Here is a 21,397-nt window from a genome sequence, read left to right on the forward strand (position 1 = left end):
TGGCAGGTTGCCCTACTCAGTGTAAACCCTGCCCAGAATGAAAATGTAAGGCACATGGATGAATCCAAAGAAGAGAAGGCTCCTCATTCCTTGCAAGGAGGATAATCCTTACCTATATGAATATCTAGTATGTGGGCTCAAAGGAAGAATTCCAGCATGTTCCTACACATACACACACACCTTAGCAGTTTTCTGTTCAAGCAAATTAACATCTGCAATTTCAGGGAGAGGGGCTTCACTGAAATCCTTGCCTGGAAGCAAGATGAGGAAATCTGATAAGATCCAGTCCCTTGGCCAAGCAGAGGGAAGGACCAGGAGGTGTGGCAAAGACAAGCAAGAGAGCAGTTGGGATCCTGCCTTGTAGAAGGCTAGAAAGGGGCTAGTTCCTATTAGACTCATAATGTCTGCATGAAGCAGAGGCCACAGTCAGCAAGTCTGATTGTTGTCGGTTCAGGCAGTAGTTGAAGTTGAGCACTGAGAAAACTACTAAGTGGAAACCAGTGCTCATTGGTGCAGCCTATGCCAACATTTACTCCTGGGGGAATTCTGTGCAATTGCACAGCACAGAATACCCCACCCCTGCAGAACATACAGAATTCTGCAAAACTGCTGGCATCAGCTGCTCTGTCCCCATCCCCTGCAGAGATCGTGCGTCAGGAGGAGCCCCTGCACACTGGGTCACTTGGTCCTCCTCTGCCATCTTAGACCCGATTGTGTATATGAACTACACGATTCATATACACAGTCAGGTGTAAGCTGGCAGAGGAGGAGGAAGTGACCCAGTGTGCTAGGGGTTCACTTCCTCCTGCTGTACAATCTCTGTAGGGTGGGGGAGAGTAGCAGGTGCCGGCTGAATGTGCCATGGGCAGGGTGGGAAGGGGGCCACAGCAAGGTGAATGTGCCATGGTGACAGAAGAAAATGTAGGACTGCACATTTAATGAACTACGCAATTAATGCATTAAAATTTTCAAAGGCATGAACATGATTAATGCATTAGACCATGTGACCTGACATCCATCCATCTCTCTCTCTCTGTGTCTCCTGCCCCCCCTCGCTACACCCTTCATTTCTTTCTCCTCCCTCCCCCGATTGCCCTCTGAATTTGCCTTTTAAGTCCAGCAGTGCTAAAGGTACACTACTTCCATCCAGCCCAGTACCCTTCCTCTATAGCATCCTGCCTCCTTTTATTTATTTATTTATTTAACACATTTATACCCCACATTTTCTCACTAGTTGCAGGCTCAATGTGGCTTACACAATAACATGGGAAGGCTACAGTTCAGTATAATATCATTAAAAAATGTCATAGTAAATTAATCGTAAATGTATCGTCTAAAACAACAAAAATAATAAAAGATAATGGAAAAAAAAACATTAGATGTTTTTTTAGATTCCTCTGATGGAACTTCCAGTTTCTGGCGAGTGGGACACTACAGAGGGAGGGCTCTGGGCTGGATGGAAGCAGTGTGTCTTTAGCACCGCTGGCTTTAAAGGCAAGTTTGTAGGGTCAGGGAGTGGGGAGGAGAGTGAGAGATGCTGAAGGAGAGGAAGGCAGTGATGCTGGGACCAGTGAGAGGAGGAGGAAGAGAGAGCTACGGGGGCTTGAGAGGGACAGTTACTGGTAATATGGGGTGGAAGAAAGAGAAAAGAGGGAGATGTTGGACACAAACAGAAGGGAGGAGAGGTGAAAGTGAAATGCACAGGGAAGAGAAGAGATGTTGCCCATGAATGGAGAAGAAGAGAGGAAGTTACTGCCCATGGATGGAGGGGAAAGGAAGAGAGAAGGGAGGAGATGCTACCCATATGGATAGAGAGGAAGGGGAGAGATGGAAACTAGATAGATTTGAGAAGGAGGCAGAAAAATGGAAGAAAGTTGAACATGAAAGATATGGAACATGAAATGAAGAAGAAAGGAGGAGAGAAAAGAAATAGTGAAAGGCCAGGAGGCCTTGGAAACAGGGTTCAGAGCACAGAGAGAGAAAAGCAAAATTAGAGCCAGGGAGCAAGATGATTAGAAAAATAAAATCACCAGAGGACAAAGGAAAATTTTAAAAAAGATTTTTTAGTTTAGTAATGTAAATTTTCAAAACTGACCTATTTCAATCTGTGGCCATATTTTGCAGTGTACAAGAGGAAAATATGAGGGGGACACTGGGCCAGATCCTATATAAGGCATTTAAAAAATCCACACAGTAAGCATTTCTGCCTAAGTGTATTCTTTAAGCGGCGCCTAGATTTAGGCGCGGTATATAGAATACGCTTAGTTGATATCCCAGCGCCTAAAACTTTGTGCCTCCATTTACACCAACAAAAATGCGGCGTAAATCCCTGTGCACAGATATGTGTGCACTGGGCCATATTCTATAACGATCAGGCTTATTTTTGAAAGTGATCGCTAGGCATCTTCCGACATAAATTGGGAGATTTCCGGCAATCTCTCAAAAGCGGTGAAATCCGTATAATCGAAAGCTACTTTTTTGACAGCATCGCCGCTTTCCCGTCGCCAAGCCAGCGAAAGTTCAAGGGGGTGTGTCGGCGTGGCTATCAGATGGCTGGCTTTCGTGGATAATGGGGGAAAAAAGCAGCATTAAGCAGTATTTCGCCGGGTTTACTTGGTCCTTTTATTTTCACGACCAAGCCTCAAAAAGCTGCCCCAACTCACAGATGACCACCGGAGGAAATGGGGAATGACCTCCCCATACTCCCCCAGTGGTCACCAACCCCCTCCCACACTAAAGAAAATAAAAACCTTTTTTTGCCAGTCTGTATGCCAGCCTCAAATGTCATACCCAGCTCCCTGACAGCAGTATGCAAGTCCCTGGAGCAGTTTTTAATGGGTGCAGTGCACTTCAGGCAGGCAGGCCCAGGCCCATTCCCCCCTACCTGTTACACTTGTGGTGGTAAGTGTTGAGCCCTCCAAAACCCACTGTACCCACATGTAGGTGCCCCCCTTCACCCATAAGGACTTTGGTAGTGGTGTAAAAATTATGGGGAGTGGGTTTTGGGGGGCTCAGCACCCAAGGTAAGGGAGCTATGCACCTGGGAGGTATTTGTGTAGTTTTAAAAATTTTTAGAAGTGCCCCCTAGGGTGGCCGGTTGCTGTCCTGGCATGTCAGGGAGACCAGTGCACTACAAATGCTGGCTCCTCCCACGACCAAATGCCTTGGATTTCGCCGGGTTTCAGATCGCTGGCATTTTTTTCCATTATCGCTGAAAAACAAAACCGGCCATCTCAAACCTGGCGGACTCTGGCATTTGGCTGGGCTAAACCGTATTATCGAAAAAAAAGACGGCCGGCTATCTTTTTTGATAATACGGTTCCAGCCAGCTGTTGCGCCGCCGCCAAAATAGATTGACGGCGACGTTTGATTATGCCCCTCTGTGTGTAAATTTTTGGAACGCCCATAGCCACACCCCTTTTGAACTGCGCACATTAGAATTTAGATACAGTTCGTTATAGAATATCCTTAGCGAGTTGTGTATAAATTCTAATTATTACCAATTAGTGTTTATTACTTAAGTGCTTTTATCAAAGCTGATTAGCTTGTTAAGCCATTTAAGTTACGCGCGTTTATAGAATACGCCTGATTTTTGGCGCGAATCTCTCGGCATGCTTTATAGGGGGTTTGTGATTAATTGTGCAATTAAAAGTTTTAATCATGATTTACAATTTTTAATTGATGTAGAATCCTAAGTAAATGTAATAAGATTTTTGTTCTTGGCCTAATATTCCTTAACAGTTAACTTCAGTGAGCATTTTCCCAGTACTCTTGTTTTCTTTGCTTCATGCAGCTACATATACGAAGAGGATTATTGATGTGAGTACATTTCTGCAGTATAAACGTATGTGTGTGTTTATATCTATGTACTTTGCTTTTATGATTACATGGAATCTTTCGGTGTTTCTTTCTGTAGGTAAAACCTGAAAGCTTTGATTTTGATTTAAAATGTCTCTTCCTCTCACATTATAATACACTTGTGTCCACCGAATTAAACCTCTACCCCACCCACCATGAATTTTATCAGACAGTACTATGCAAAATATGCATGTTAGTGAGATGAAGCTTTTGTATTATCTCAACTGAGTTAGGCTTGTTGCTACTTGAAAAGTGTTTTAAATCAAGAGGATAAATTCAGGAATAACTTTAAATGGCTCCTTTTAAAAAAATTTTTTTTTTTTTTTCATTTAAGGCCAAAGGTTCCAACAGTATGATTTTCATGAGATCTATTTTGGACAAACTCAATGCCAATCAGCTGAATATTTTGAAATTCATTGCATGCAATGAAATATTTTTAATGCCAGCTACAGTTTTTATGCTTCTCAGGTAAGAATTTAATTGTGAATGTTGATTACTTAATTGAATTTATTATTTTTTTAATCATCAAATGAAAATTTTGTCAGCTTGCTGTCTAGTGCTTTCCCTCTCTTGTTTGCTGTTTCACATGTAAAATACGTGAATATGTTTGTGTTTCTTGACCTGCAATGAATCCATGAGGAGAATGGTGTTCTATGGAGCTGTTCTTTGAGAAAGGGTAACACAAACTAGAACAGTGGTTCCCTAGAGGCACCCCAGCCAGTCAGGTTTTTATGATATCCACAATGAATATTCATGCGAAAGATTTGCATGTAGTGGAGGAAGCACTGTACTAGAAGGAAATAGGATTAGATCTGTTTTACAGTATGCTGTGTGGTTTCTTAATTTTAATTAACCCCTTTAATAGAGAAGTTTCATGTTTGATATACTGCCTATATCTAAGGTTTTTACAAGAAAAATTTCATATTTTCAAATACATAGTATAGAACACAAAGCTGATTTTTTTGTAATGACCCGAGTATCTCCAACTAGCCCAGATCTAGAACTGCAAGGAGACTCATTTGATGAAAGTGACCTAAATGTTATGGAGAGTGCCCCAGACTTGTAGAATGGAGGCCTTACACATGCTAACATTTTGCACAGGCAATTGTTTTCACTTGTTTCCAAACTCATTGTGAAATCTTTGTATTCCATCTCGCTTTTATTTAAAAGTCTGTGGATCTGGAGGTTTCACAGGTTGGGGCTTGAGACAAAATGCAAAAAAAGGAAGAAAGTAGGGGGTAGACAAAGTGTATTTCCAACAAGTAGGTTTATTAAAGCGGACTCGACGCAGCCCTGTATTTTGGCACTAAGTGCCTGCCTCAAGAATCAAACAAAATATGTCATCTGCTGATGATCAACACAATAAATAAACAGGCTAAACAATCCAAATACACAGCATAAGCCCCATATTACTAGAGAAATATTGCCACGTGAAACATACCAGTCAATAAGTATATCACCAAGGACAACATAAGCTTGGGATAGCACTGTTTGTACTGTATCACTGTTCTTGAGGCTATTTCTACCTGTGGAGGTAAAATTATGGCATTTCACTCTTAGCACAAGAGCAGTGCATTTATGGAACATCTGCTGTAGTGTGGGATCAAAGATGAGATGTGAATTATTATGATTAGATCCTGCTGTGGTAACATGCCTGTGTTGCTGGTGTATTATCTGTATGAAAGTTACAGTATATGTATGCTGATATAGTGCCTTGTAATAAAATAAAATCATTGTATTTTTACATTCTGCTATCTAATATACCATTACAAACTACTACTACTACTTATCATTTCTATAGCGCTACTAGACGTATGCAGCGCTGTACACTTGAACATGAAGAGACAGTCCCTGCTCAACAGAGCTTACAATCTAATTAGGACAGACAAGCAGGACAACCTTGGCTGACTTCTAATATCCGCTACCTACGTTCCTGTACCCGCTCCGCGCGAACGCCTCTGGCGGAAATCTCGGGCCCTTGCTGATTTCTTACACTTTAAGTTCATGCTGACCTCCTTCCAATCTGCTCTTTTACGCGCCAAACAGGATTATTATATCCAACTGACCAACTCTCTTGGCTCTAACCCTCGACTTCTCTTCACCACATTGAACTCTCTCCTCAAGGTGCCCCCTCCCCCAACTCTCCCTTCATTATCTCCTCAGACCCTTGCTGAATTCTTTCACGACAAGGTTCAAAATATAAACCTTGATTTCTCTACCTCGCCACCTCTCCCTCCACTAGTCCATTCCCCTCTCTCTCCTTCCCCTCATTCTTTTTCCTCCTTTCCTGAAGTTACTATAGAGGAAACTACACTTCTCCTTTCTTCCTCAAAATGTACCACCTGTTCCTCTGATCCCATTCCCACCCACCTTCTTAATGCCATCTCACCTGCTCTTATTCCTTTTATCTGTCACATTCTCAACCTCTCACTTTCCACTGCAACTGTCCCTACTGCCTTTAAACATGCTGTGGTCACACCTCTCCTTAAGAAGCCTTCACTCGACCCTACTTGTCCCTCTAATTACCGACCCATCTCCCTCCTCCCTTTTCTCTCCAAATTACTTGAGCGTGCTGTTCACCGCCGCTGCCTTGATTTTCTCTCCTCACATGCTATTCTTGACCCACTACAATCTGGTTTTCGCCCTCTCCACTCAACCGAAACTGCTCTTACTAAAGTCTCCAATGACCTATTACTGGCTAAATCCAGAGGTCTCTATTCCATCCTCATTCTTCTTGATCTTTCCGCTGCTTTTGACACTGTCGATCACAGCATACTCCTTGATATCCTGTCCTCACTTGGATTCCAGGGCTCTGTCCTTTCCTGGTTCTCTTCCTACCTCTCCCTCCGCACCTTTAGTGTTCACTCTGGTGGATCTATCTACTTCTATCCCTCTGCCTGTCGGTGTACCTCAGGGTTCTGTTCTTGGTCCCCTCCTCTTTTCTATCTACACTTCTTCCCTTGGTTCATTAATCTCATCCCATGGCTTTTCCTACCACCTCTATGCTGATGACTCCCAAATCTACCTTTCTACCCCTGATATCTCACCTTGCATCCAAACCAAAGTTTCAGCGTGCTTGTCTGACATTGCTGCCTGGATGTCTCAACGCCACCTGAAATTAAATATGACCAAAACCGAGCTTCTCATTTTCCCCCCCAAACCCACCTCCCCGCTCCCCCCGTTTTCTATTTCTGTTGATGGCTCTCTCATTCTCCCTGTCTCCTCAGCTCGAAACCTTGGGGTCATCTTTGACTCTTCTCTCTCCTTCTCTGCTCATATCCAGCAGACCGCCAAGACCTGTCGTTTCTTTCTTTACAACATCCGTAAAATCCGCCCCTTTCTTTCCGAGCACTCTACCAAAACCCTCATCCACACCCTTGTCACCTCTCGTTTAGACTACTGCAATCTGCTTCTTGCTGGCCTCCCACTTAGTCACCTCCACATTTAGACTGACTCTCTGAACTTCTCCGTGAAATAGTAATAATAAAAAGGCAAGTGCATTTTTATAATATACCACTGCATTATAAATAGTAATGATTCTTGAGCTCCTGATCTGAACTCATAAGTTCATATCTGTGTTTTTTGGTAGCCCTTTACTAGATGAAAAACATCTCTGCAGGGAGTCCTTATAACCAGCCTCTCCAAATGAACTAATTACTACTCTAACAGATGAAACCAATAATACTTCCTCTGTGTACATAGCATTCATATGCTGCCTAACAAGCTGAAATGGGGGGGGGGGGGGGCAGGGCTGGGGGGGCACCTTACTGTAGTCTTCACAATCGTGTACCATGTATTCCTCTGGGCTCACGCTCTTCTGCCTGGATGAGCCCTCTGGCTGAGTCTTGACTCCGTCCTCAGTCAGCCATCCTGCTGTGCTTCCTGCTGCCCACAGCCGATCTTTCTCCTTAACCTGTACTGTACGATGATGCACTGTATCACCAACATACTGAAAAATAACCCATAAAATGACTGCTGTGGTGCCAGCACGAGATGAGACAAAAAGAAAGAGGCCAATCAGGGTCTTCTCTTCTTGTGATGTCAACATGGTGGGTGGGGAGGGAACTCTGATGTGCCAGTCTGCGTTCGTTCGGAAGACTGTGTGCATGCGTGCCTGCCTGCCTGCACGTGCAGGCAGGGAGGAGAAGCAGAGCTGAACAGAACAAGAGGAGGAGGAATGTCCCAGCCCAGCGGTAAAACAGAGGTAAAAGGTAGGCATCTGTTTTACCGCAGGTACAGGGATTACGTCTGCTCCCGTAATGCAGGTAACCAGGAACATTTTCGTTTTACCAACGGTATAACCACAGCTACCCACTCCCATGTCATTCTCTAGTCACTTCATTGTTGCTTTTGCTTTGTGTTTATGGTCATTTTCTTGCCAAAGTGAATCATTTCTCCAGTCCCAGTTCTATAACAGTGTAGAACAGATATTCCTCCAAATCTATATTTTGCACAATCTTTCCCTCAATATTCTCGAACCTCTATTTCCCCACTGCTGCTAAATATGCCAATAATGTGATGCTGCCACCACCATGCTTACTGTGGGAATGGTGTTAGCATTTAGCATTAAAACCTCCCAAAAATCCCACTTTAGTCTTGTCAGACCACAAAACCTACTTCCAAATGTGTGTAGTATCCCCTAAGTGCGGTAGTGTGGGTTGGGTTTTTTTGTTTTGTTTTTTTAAAGATGTTATGGAACATGTAATATGGCTTTTTTTTTTTTCAGCAGTGGCTTCCTTCTTGCCACCCTCTCATACAGGCCATGTTTGTGAAGTAATCTTGAAAGTTTTGAACAGTCAGCCTTTTCCCCGGTCTTCCTTACCCAGACACCTCCATAGTTGTTTTAAAAGTAATCTTGGTCTTCACAGTGACCTTCCACAGTAGTTTCTTTAAGGCACACTACTGACTTTAAAGGGACGGACTTATCCAGGCAATTTTTTAGTGGTGTCAAACTATTTCTACTACTACTACTTATCATTTCTACAGCACTACTAGATGTACGCAGTGCTGTACACTGGACATAAAGAGACAGTCCCTGCTAGGGGACAGACAAACAGGACAGATAAGGGGTAAGGGAGTTACAAAGGTGGAAATGATAAAATGGGTGCTGAACAAGTGGGTAAGGGTTAGGGTTAGGAGTTCCTGAGGAACTGAGTTCGATTCCTACTTCAGGCACAGGCAGCTCCTTGTGACTCTGGGCAAGTCACTTAACCCTCCATTGCCCCATATAAGTTGCATTGAGCCTGCCATGAGTGGGAAAATAAATAAATAAAAGCGACATCAGAGTGTGTTAAATATTTAATACCTTTCCTGCAATTTGTTTCTTTAAATAGTTTTATCCTGCAGTCCTTCCTCTTGGTAGTTCTATAATTATATGTTCTCAGAGGACAAGCAGGCCAGTAATTCTCGCATGTGGTTGATGTGTCCTGTGTCACCCGGTTTAGAAATTGAAAAAGGCTTTGAATAGCTTTAACAGTGTATGCGGAGCTCCCACCGTGTACGCGCAAGTGCCTTCCTCCCGCCACGAGAGCACTGGACCACCAGTTCTTTTTTTTTTCCCCCCCCCCCCCCCCCATGGTAGAGAAAGGGTGCCATATTTGTCACTAACCACAGCTCGGTTCAAGAGAGATTTTTGAGAGCATCTGTTTGTGCCTGCCCATATTTTTTCTTTTCATTTTAGTCTTGCTTTCTCTTGTGGGACTTTTATTCCCTTACAGTTTAAGGTTATTTTGTCCCCTTTTTAAGTTTTCTTTCGTTTTGCCATGCTCAGTAGGTCACACTTAGGCCTGAGCCTCAGTTGGGCTTCCCTCATTTTATTTCGGTGCTTTGCTCCTTTTTTCAGTACCATCAAGTCTTTTGATTTAGCCACACTGTTTTTCCTTCCATGTCATTGAAAATTCCCAGTGGCTTCAAGCACTGCAGCCGGTGCAGTAGGACCATCTACACTCTTTCTTGGTGTCTTCAGTGTTTGGAGCATGAACATACCCCTTCTAATTGTGTTCTTTGTCTTCGTATAAGGAAAAGAACCCAATTGGCCAGAGAGGCTGAACGAGAAACTTTTTGGAGCCAGGTCGAAAGCCTCGAAGTCAGTATTGGCATCGAGTTGCATTGGTCCGCATGGCTGCTAGACCCTTAGACACTGAGAGTGGCTGTGCATTAAGTGGGTCTCCACCTGCCTCAACGTCAGTTGTGCAGGCCCCCCGGGACCGGTCAGAACAGAACCTGACCTCAAGTTGACGTGAGGATTCAACGTTGTCCTCGTTGGCACCGAGGAGTGTCGATGATAAGCATCGGGGGAAGCCCAAGAAGCGTCAGCATCGATCGCCCTCTATGCACGCAGCCAGGAGGTCTGGGACACCGAGAAAACACCTGGTACCTAAGAAGCATTGGTGCTGGGAGGGCCGATCCCCCTCTATATAGGTGCCACCGATGCTTGGGTTGCCATGCAGTCAGGACCAGGCACCCGCTCCAACCCTGACAGTTCAGCAGCCTATGCCTGAACTGATGCCCCAGCCTTTCCCGATGTCGACACTCAATGAGCGCCTCCAGGCCTTGCTCCCTGAGCTTTTACTGGGGCTAATACACCAGAGTGCATTGGCTTCTGGGGAGCTTGCATCAGCTGTGCCTCTTGCTGCTGCCCCGCATGGCCCTCTGCCTTCGGCGAGGTCTCAGACTCCAGTGTCACCCATGTCTGCTCTCCCTTGTTGTTGGCGGAGAAAGCTTCGGGGACCTTGTTCCTCCTTGTTGAGTTGGGCTCGGTCTTAGCCTTTCCATGATGAGTTTCTTGCTGACACCAATGAGTAGTGCGCATGGGAGTCTGAAGATCCAGGGTACTTCTCATCAAAGGAGTCCTATGGTATCCTATCTGATCCCTCTTCTCCACAGGAAAGAAAAAATCTCCACTATAGAACCTTTCCTTCCCATTTTTTGTTAAGGAAATGTCAGCTGCCATTCCTATTCCTTTGGAAGTGGAGGACAAGCCCAGGGCTAAATTGTTCATGGTCCTGGACTTTGAACCTCCTCCTAGAGCAGCTGTGATGGTTCAGCTTCCCTCAACACAGAGAGAAAAGCTTGAGCCGCTGTGTATCTAGCACGGCTCCAATGAACTCCAATTGCTGGACAGGGTGCAGATGGGACTTGGGGTAGTTTAAAATGAACCCTAGTAGCTCTAACACCCAGATAGTTTTCTGCATGGGGTCCCAAGCACCATCCTTCGACGTGCTCTTCACCAGCCAATCGCCCAGATAGGGGAACACATGGAGTCTGATTAGCAACGCTTCGTCTATTAAAGACCCTGGGAGCCGACACCATGGAGAATAGAGTCATTATGATATTCTTTGATTTATTGTCTATTCCTTTCTTAACTTTGCTGTTTTGACCACCTCTGCACACTGAGAACTAATTTCATCTGCCATTTGGATGGACAGTCTTCCATTTCTCGAGGTTCTGTAATTTCTCAGTCTGTATGCTATTGAATTACTACAAATTAATTTTGTGTCAACTGAAAATTTGATCACTTCACTTGTTCGCATTTCCAAATCATTTATAAACATGTTGAAAAGCACTGGTCCCAGTACAGATCACTATTCACTTTTCCCCCCAGAATTGTTCATTTAATTATTTTCTGTCTTTTAACCCAATCCACAACAGAATGTTGCCTATTTTTAATTTTCTCAGGAGTTTCTCATGAGGGACTTGTCAAAAGCTTTCTGAAAATCCAGATACATTTATCAACCAGCTCACCTTTATCTCTGCCTTCAAAAAGCATGTAAACAAAAAAAGCAAACACTGGGCCTTCAGGATTGAGAAAAATGTAGTCCTTTAATATAACAAAGACCCGACACGGGCCGTGTTTCGGCGTACAACCGCCTGCATCAGAGGTCAATAAAATCCTATTGGTCAACTTGCGGACTATTGCGCAAGAGGTAAGTAAAACAATCGGGGTGGAACTCCCGTTGTGTTAACAGCGCGTCTGTATTCGAAAAGACGCCTCCAATAATGAGAACCGCGGTTTTCATTATTGGAGGCGTCTTTTCGAATACAGACGAGCTGTTAACACAACGGGAGTTCCACTCCGATTGTTTTACTTACCTCTTGCGCAATAGTCCGCAAGTTGACCAATAGGATTTTATTGACCCCTGATGCAGGCGGTTGTACGCCGAAACACTGCCCGTGTCGGGTCTTTGTTATATTAAAGGACTACATTTTTCTCAATACTGAAGGCCCAGTGTTTGCTTTTTTTTGTTTGCCTGGTTGTATTTGTATGCTGTTTTCCCTTTCTTCTGTGACTAAACATGTAACAGATTGGCGAGGCAAGACTTCCCCTGGCTATATCCACGTTGACTGTCCTAGTAAGCCATATTTGTGTTTAGTAATTTTGTTTTTCATAATAGTCTCTACCATTTTGCCAGGCACTGACCTCAGGCTCTCTGTTGTGTAGTTTCTCAGATCACCCAGGAAGCTGTAAAAAAAAAAAATGATGTTGGCTCAGGGCTCAATAAGTTCCAGGTCGCCATGGTGCTTAAAAATTGCACTCTTGGCATCTGGGATTTTGTGGTTGTGGTGCTGTAGAAAACAGATCTAATATTTCCTGCTTTCCTGTTGCAACTTGGCTCTCTGTAAGCTTGAGTTGCGCTTTTCAGAAAGTGTGAGACCTCGCTCTGTTTTCAAGTCTTACGGGACCAACCCAAACTTCCTGAACAGCAGTTAGCGTATCTGGGTTTAAAAAAAGGTTTGGACAAGTTACCGGAGGAAAAGTCTGTAGTCTGTTGTTGAGATGGACATGGGAGAAGCCACTTCTTTCCCTGGGATTGGTAGCATAGAATGTTGCTACTATTGTGGTTTCTGCCAGGTACTTGTGACCTGGATTGGCTACTGTTGGAAGCAGGATACTAGGCCAGATGGACCATTTCTCTGACCCAATATGGCTATTCTTATGTTAACAGTGTGGCTCAAGCTGAGTCACAGCGGGGAAGCAGGAAATATGAGATTTTTTTTCTACAGGTGAGGGAATAGATGGCAGTCTCTGAGAAAAATTGGATAAAGGCTGGGGGGTACTTGAGAGAGAGAGAGAGACGAGTGGGAGCCCAGGCTATGGTGATTTGTGAACCAGAGAAGCAATTGCCTCTTTGCTTCACCTTTCAAGGTGGTGTTTGATTTGGGAAGGGAAACTGCTGCCTTCTGCTAGTGGTTTGCAGAGGCAACTTGAGGAACTGATTTACTAAAGTTTCTTTGCCCACAGACACAGAATAAGAAAACAGCCTTAAAAAAAAAGAACTGCTTCTGATCTGGGAGGGGATTCCCACCCCCCCCCCCCCCCCCCCCCCCCCCCAAAAAAAAAAAAAAAAAAATTACGGTGGACAGTTTGGGAAGATTGAGGAAGAAGAAGCTAGAGAGGTCTTGACTTAGTTTATGGGCTGGTTCCTAGATTTAATTTAAAAAATTGTGAAGACCTGTGTTGGCTGCTTTCCAAGCTTCATGTACCATTGACAGTTTTAATAATGGTAGATTTGTGATTTCATTTTTTAATTCTTTCAGTATTCTAGAGTGCATATCTTCTGGTCCTGGTGATTTGCTGTTTTTCAGCTTGTCAATTTTGACCTATTAAATCTTCCAGGTTTGCTGAGATTTGTTTCATTTCCTCCATATTATTGCCTTTAAATAGGCTTAGAGGAGGCTTAATTTCTCTGGACCCCTCAGTCTGATATCTTTCACCAGTCTTTCTCCATGCCAAATTGTTCCCGTTCCATTAAATTTTTAGAGTTATGCTGCTTCCAGCCAGTTTCTCAACTCCTTTTGTGTAATTTCTCCAAACATTTTGTTGGGTTGGAAAGAATAAAAATGGACATGGTAGTTGTGGCCTTGACATGCTTATGCATTCAGCAACAGAACTTGTAATGTTTTGGTATTGATTGTTTCACACATGCTGTTCAGTTTTGCAGTGGTTAATATTTCTAGCTTCAGTGATTTTCTTGTTTTCTTTCAACCTATCTCCAATTAAACAGCTTATGCTTTGCATATTTTGACTGTCTTTTTTTCCCCTCCTACAGTGGACAAGGTAGTTTGCTCCAGCCTTTTATTTATTATAGATTCCTGACACTGCGCTACACCTCCCGTAGAAATCCATATTGCAGGTAAGTAGTGAATCTAAATCAGCCCTCTACTTACCTAATGACCTTGTGCATTTGTGAAAAATGTTTGCTCACACCTCTCAAACTTTTCCAGTGGCTTGTTTAAAAAACAAAACAAAACACCTGGACAGAACTTTCTCTTGCTCCTTCTTGGTACATGTCATACTCTCCCTGTTTTCTTTGTAAGGCCCAAGGGATCCACTAATAATAGAGATAAGTGGAAATAATTTTTCCATGCTCAAATCGGCACAGGTTTTCACTTCATTGTGGAGAGTTTTTTAAACCTGCTGCTTGGAGTGTGACCCAGGCAATGGAGCTAGGCACCACAGGGGATCTTTAGCAGCAAATTCAAGAGATTGAGATCATACTCCATATACTTGGCTTAATATTAAGAATAATGAACCTCATGATATACACAAAATTAACCCATTTTGAGACATTACTCCTCTGGAGAATTTATCATATATAAAGCCTAATGACTGCTTCACCTGTGCAGCACACATCGCGGTATATTTTCAAAGTACTTAGACTTGCAAAGTTACATACAGGGGCATTTTTTGATATGACATCTAAGTCCAACTCGACACACAGAAGGTTCGAGCCTACCTCCCGGAGACAAGAGCGGACAATCTTGTCTCACTTGCATCCAAGGTTCGTGCCTCTCAGCAGATAGTAGCTTGGCAGATGTTGAGATTGTTGAGCCACATAGCTTCCACAGTGTACGTTATACCCATGACATGTGTTCATGTGAGATAAGTTCAATGGAATCTAGCTTCTCAGTGGTATCAAGGCACATGGAGTCTAGAAGATGTCATCCAAGTGTCTCCAGAGCTTGTACGCTCTTTCAGTGGTGCACCACTTGATCCATTTTGACTCTGGGACTTCCATTTCAAATTCTTCAGCTGCAAAAAGTGCTGACGACGGATGCATCTCTCCTGGGATATGGATGCATCTCTCCTGGGATCGGGAACTCATGTAGATGGGCTTCACACTCAAGGAGTTTGGTCCTCCCAGGAAACAAATCTTCAGATCAATCTCTTAGAGCTTCGGGCGATCTGGAAGCTCTAACGCCTTCAGAGATCAGCTATCTCACCAAATTGTTCTCATCCAAACAGACAATTAGGTTGCATTGTATTACACCAACAAGCCAGGGGGACACCAGATCACGCCCTCTCTGTCAGGAGGCCGTCTGGATGTGACTTTGGGCTCGCCAACATGGCATGTTCCTTTAAGCCACTTATCTGGCTGGCACAAACAGACTGAGTGGGTTATTTCAACTGCACGAGTGGTCTCTCAATATGGGCATAGCCCACAAGATCTTCCAAGCATGGGGCACCCCCTCGGTGGATCTTTTTGCCACTCAGATCAATCACAAGGTCCCTCAGTTTTGTTCAGGCCCACGACAGACTAGAGTCAGATGCCTTCCTCTTCAATTGGGGGACAGGTCTTCTGTATGTGTATCCTCCAATACCTCTAGTGAGAAAAACTTGGTTGAAACTCGAGCAAGACCGCGGAACCATGATTCTGATCGCGCCGTACTGGCTGCAGCAGATATAGTTCTCTCTTCTTCTGGAATTATCCTCCAAAGAACCATGTAGATTGGAGTGTTTTCCGACCCTTATCACTCAGAACGAGGGGTCACTTCTACATCCCAATCTCCAGTCTCTGGCTGTCACAGCTTGGATGTTGAGAGCCTAGAATTTGCTTCCTTGGGTCTCTTGTAGGGTGTCTCCTGGGTCTTGCTGGCTGCCAGGAGAGATTCCACTAAGAGGTGTTACTCTTTTAAATGGAGTAGGTTTGCCATCTGGTGTGAGAGCAAGGCCATAGATCCCCTTACTTGCCTTACACAGACCCTGCTTGAATACCTTCTCCACTTATCAGAGTATGGTCTCAAAACCAGCTCTGTAAGGGTTCACCTTAGTGCAATTAGTAATTGCATCAACATGTAGAAGGTCAACCCATCTCTGGACAGCCTCTAGTTATTCGCTTCATGAGAGTTTTGCTTTTGTCAAAGCCCCCTGTCAAACCTCCACCAGTGTCATGTAATCTCAACATTGTTCTCACCCTGCTGATAAAAGCTCCTTTTGAGCCACTGAATACCTGTCATCTGAAGACCTGGAAGGTGTTTTCTTGGTGGCTGTTACTTCAACTTATAGAGTCAGTGAGCTTCAGGCCTTAGTGATAGATACACCATATACTAAGTTTCATCACAACAGAGTAGTGCTCCGCATGCACCCTAAGTTCCTTCCAAAAGTGATGTTCCATCTGAACCAGTCGATTATCTTGCTAACGTTCTTTCCCTGACCTCATGCCCATCCTGGCAAAAGCAGCTTGCATACCTTGGATTACAAGAGAGCATTAGCCTATTACATGGAGCGGACAAGACCCCACAGACAGTCCGCCCAGCTTTTGATCCCAACAGGATGGGGGTTGCCATCGGGGAAACATACCATTTCTATTTGGCTGGCAGTTTGCATTTCCTTCACTTATGCCCAGGCTGGGCTGGGCCTTGGAGGGTCATGTCACAGCTCATGTCAGAGCCATGGCCGTGTTGGTAGCCCACTTGAGGTCAGCCTCCATTGAAGAAATTTGCAAGGCTGCGACGTGGTCTTCAGTCCACACATTCACATAATACTACTGCCTTGAGTAGGATACCTGATGTGACAGTCAGTTTGAGCCGACAGTGTTGCAGAATCTATTTGGGGTCTAGAATCCAACTCCACCCTCCTAGGTCCATTTTATTCTGTTCCAGGCTGCACTCTCATTTAGATTGTATATGGTTTCAGGTTAATCTGTGTTATAGTTTCGCCATTGCGAGGCCCAGTTGACCATTTTTGGTGAGCCTGGATGCTAGGAATTCCCCATTTGTTAGAATTTTATAAGCCTGCTTGTCCTCAGAGAAAGCGAATATACCTGTAGCAGGTTTTTCCTCTAAGATTCCGTAGAAGGAATGGATCTATGGAATCTTAGTGGAGATTGGGTGGCGACACCAGTATTTGGAGAGTAAAACTGGTGCAGGGTGGACTTTTACGGTCTGTGCCCTGATCGTGACTGAATAGATATGGATGGGCTGGAGTGTAAATTTTAAGGGGCTTCGACGTTAGCTTCAGAACTTTTAGTACAGGAACAGTGCTGGGCAGACTTTTACGGTCTGTGCCCTGAGAAAGGCAGGAGCAAATCAAACTCAGGTATACATATAAAGTATTACATACCATGTAAAATGAGTTTATCTTGTTGGGCAGACTGGATGGACCATTCAGATCTTTATCTGCCGTCATTTCATGAACTATGACAGTAGGCTATATATTCTCACAGTCTCGCCCACCTCCCCTTGGAGTTGTCTCCTTTGTTCTTTTTACTTTATTTTTTGCTATAGTATTAAACTGAGGAGACCATGTTCTTGCGGTGGGCAGGAAGGCACTCGCACATTCATGGTGGAGTGCGTCTCGCGCTCCACAATAGCTCTCATTTTAGCTATGGTAAATGCCGGACCAGGCAACACAGATCGGCGTCACCACTTTTGAGATTATAAAGCAATCTGTCCTCGGAGAATACCTGCTACAGGTCTTTGCTATTTTGTACAGTGAACCTACCAAAAGCCTACTGTACCGAACTGTACACTACAATATCCCTTATGGCTGCAGGTATCACCTATATGTGGGTACAGTACAGGGCTCACACTTTCTGCCACAAGTGTAACAGAGTGGATTGTTGGCTTGGGTCCCCTTCTCCATGGTGCGCCTCACTGACCACAAGGCTATCTGCTTGCTGCTCTAATAGGACTGGCTATAACATCTGAGGCCGTCAAAGAGGCTGGTATGTACTTTTTCGTTCACATCTTGGAGGGTGGAAGAGGGTCAGTGACCACTGGGGGAATAAGAAAGGTCATTCCCTTATTCCTCCAGTGGTCATCTGGTCATTTAGGGCACTGTTTTGTGGCTTAGACATTAGTTTTAGTTCTGGATGTTCTCATTTTGTTCCATTATGGCTGAAAAATGTCCAAATCTTATGAACACCCAAACCCCACCCTTAACATGTCCTATACGACTCCTTGAGATTTGAACACACTGCAGGCGAACTGCATAGAAGAACGTCTGAAAATGGGTTTCAAAATACTGATTTGGCCATTTTGGTGAGAAAAACATCCAAATGCTACTTTATGCCACTTTTTAAATGTATTTCTCTTTCAAAAATGAGCCCCATAGTAACCTATGGAACTTTGTAAGTCTAAGTGCTTTGAAAATGAGCTTCATAGTATGTTACTGTTTTTGAAAAGGACTCAAAGCAGTGTACAGCTAGTATAACCCCAACATAGGCAATAAATTGTAGAAACATTCAAATAACAATACATATTATAGCACAGTATTCTACTTACAGCATCAATACAATACACATTAAAACGTCTTAATAGCAAAAGAAAGAAAGAAAGGTGGAACATATAGTCCTAAGACTAACAGGAGGATAGATGGGTGGTAAGGGTTACTAACGAGGAAAAATTACAAATACAGTTGAAAAAGGTACATGCAATTGATCTTGGTTACATAATGGCATGTGACGAAAGCTTGGACACTTCTTTTAAATGTATTCTTTTTCTTCTTCTAGGACTTTGTTCACAGAGCTGAGGATTATTGTGGAACATCTAATAATGAAGCCTGCATGCCCTGACTTTGTGAGAAGACTCTGTCTCAGCAGCATTGCCTTTATAAGCAGGCTAGCACCAACAGTATAATTTATTCAGTGATAAGTTATATAAATATGAACATTATCAGCAGCTGGTATTTCTGCAAATGGTTATACTGTCCGTGGTATTTTTTTTTTTTTTTAACATTGATCTTAGTCAAAGTGGTACATGGTGTATCCTTTCTTTTTAAGTCTTTACCTCAGTTCTTAAGTTTTTCGAGAGGTTTTTGTGTCAATTTCATTGTATGACTTAAGCTCTTATTTTAACAAATCATGCCCCGTAGTCAGTCACTCATTAATAAAGTATCTGTACAGCAGAATTGTGTTCTGTTTTTGATAAACTGTTGACATGATATTAAAACAAATATAGTAATGTCAAGACTTCCCATATACTATATTAGCACAAACATCACAAAAAGCACTAAGATGCAACTTCTAAACTTATGATAGGATTATGTAGCAGTATACATTATGGGGGTTGTTTACTAACGCTAGCTCGAGTTATCTGCAGCAGGTTCCAAAATGGGCCCTGCTGCAGATAACTCGAGCTAAGCTTTAGTAAACGGGGGAGATGTGTGCTCACTTGGAGGTTTTTTTTTTTTTTCCTCCTTCTTTCAAAATGTGATCACAAATGTTCTGAAGTGAAATGTGTGTTAGCATTATTTTTTTTTTCTTTACAAGGGTAGGAGTTAATATGAGCAAAATAACTCTTGGCCACTTGTATGTTCATGTCGGCATGGAATCTGATAAATGCCAGTCACTGGTCTTCTTTAATAGGTACAGTGACTTATTTTTTAGCAAACAGTTTTAAGCAGGGGGAGTATTTTTCCTAGTTGTATCTTGGGGTTTTTGTTTTTTTAAGGCATATAATTTTTAGTCAAATCTAGGTAACTCGATAGCCATTCTAAACTTGTTCTCTTATTCTGAGTGAGTAGAGTTACTTAGATCTTACCTTGCTTAGGATTTAAAGCAGTACTGATTACAGTTCAGTTTTGGGGATATGAAAATAATTGACTGTGTGTGTAGTGCCATAAAGCTTTTTCAATGAAAATCTTTTGGAAAAGAATAGAACTGTAAAATATTGTGTCTTTGTATTTGTTTCTTTTCCAAGACCACTCTAAAGTCCTGGTAAGAGAGCAGCTTCCTCTCAGAAATGTTCTGCTCATTAAGGGCATAACCTGAGAACATCCAAAAAGGATAAAATGTGAATGCACTTATTGTGTTTTATAATAATAATTTCAATGTAAAAATGCATAGCCAGTGCTACCAATTAATGGCATTTATTTCCATTGAATTGGTGTTCGTGAGCAAAATATAATAAGGTGAGCTACTGGTATAAGACGGGTACCTGTTCACATAGCTGAAGAGCATAACACTGGATAAAGATTTGGAATTAGCTCAGTTGGAACCATGTCAAACCCAGAGCTGCCAGTACAACTGTGCATCTCAAGTCAATTAAAGAATCGCTCTGCATCTGTGACTATTTGTAGGCTACAGGATGTAGGCATTATCCCCCTAATTCTGTAAGTCACCAAAAATTGTGCACAAAATTGAATTGAATAATGAGCCAGTTGGTGGCAGTAACTCACTTTTTAACAAGCAATTGGCGCTAATTGGAATCAAGATGTACACGCATAAATTTAGGTGCATGATCTGGGCCTAACTTTTATGCGCGTCCTGAAAAGGGGGGTGCAGAAATGGGAGGGTCCTAGGCAGTTTGGGGGGGATCGTGGGCGTTTGGGTTACATGCACAGTTATAGAATAAGTGGGTTCTGCACATAAATTTAGGCGGAGGCATTTGCACCATGTTTTCATTGATGCAAATGGACGAGCAATCCTAGGACTTAAGTGTGTGTGTGGGGGGGGGGGGGGGGGGGGTTGGCGCAATTTATAGAATTCATCCCATGTATCTATTGTTACAGAAATGATTAAGCAGAAAAAAATATATATCTTTCTTTAAACCCAAATCTGCCACCTTTAGGGTTAGCCCAAATTTGTGAAGGTATGGAAAGTTAAATCCTACTGATTCACTTTGAAATCATTAATAAAATCTTTAGAGCTTCAGTTACATGATTTGAAAAAGTTGTATGCTAAATATTTTGTTATACTGAAACTCCTCAAGTGAGACTTAGGGGCTCTTTAGAGTGCGTTAAATAGTACATGAATGCGCACTGTTAATGCATGAGAGCAGTAAGTTATTGTGCCGGTATGTCAGCTCACACTAATTCACATGTTAATTGCATGCCATGTTAGGGGGTAGGAACTGGGCAGAGAATGAGCATGAATTGCATATTGCAGTTAGTGCACAGTACTTACCGCATACTAACCATCACTTGCGCAGATTTAAGCCTTACTCAGAAGGAGACAGTGAGTGCACTTGGGCTAATTGTATATAAGCTTAATGCACTATAAATAACTTTTCTGTGCAGTAACTGCATAAGAATTGCTGGACATGCCCCCAAAAGTTACTGCACAGCCTTTACACTTATTTTTGGAAATCTATATAGCACGACTTAAGTTGCGTGCACAACTTAATTAGTTAACATGCCAATTAGCACTGATAATTGTTTTGGAAATCTATTTAGTGTGACATAAGTTGTGTGCGCAACTTAATTAGTTAACAAGCCAATCAGCACTGATAATTGCAAGTTAAGCAATTATTGACACTAAGTGGCATTAATTAGAATTTACGTGCAGAACTAACGTATTCTATAATGTGATGTGCGTAA

General features: G+C 43.0%; 1 protein-coding gene across 1 annotated transcript in view; it reads left to right on the forward strand.

Moving 5' to 3' along the window:
- TMEM33 (transmembrane protein 33) overlaps positions 1-19,211 on the forward strand; it is a 42,813-nt gene extending 23,602 nt beyond the window's left edge. Inside the window, exons 5-8 of the mRNA XM_030191339.1 lie at positions 3,752-3,819; positions 4,193-4,326; positions 13,908-13,991; positions 18,591-19,211. Coding sequence (XP_030047199.1) covers positions 3,752-3,819; positions 4,193-4,326; positions 13,908-13,991; positions 18,591-18,717 — 413 coding nt within the window. The 3' untranslated portion in view covers positions 18,718-19,211. The remainder of the gene's footprint in view (positions 1-3,751; positions 3,820-4,192; positions 4,327-13,907; positions 13,992-18,590) is intronic.
- Positions 19,212-21,397: the final 2,186 nt, after the last annotated feature.

Source organism: Microcaecilia unicolor, chromosome 2 (assembly GCF_901765095.1).
Source record: "Microcaecilia unicolor chromosome 2, aMicUni1.1, whole genome shotgun sequence".
Taxonomy (NCBI): domain Eukaryota; kingdom Metazoa; phylum Chordata; class Amphibia; order Gymnophiona; family Siphonopidae; genus Microcaecilia; species Microcaecilia unicolor.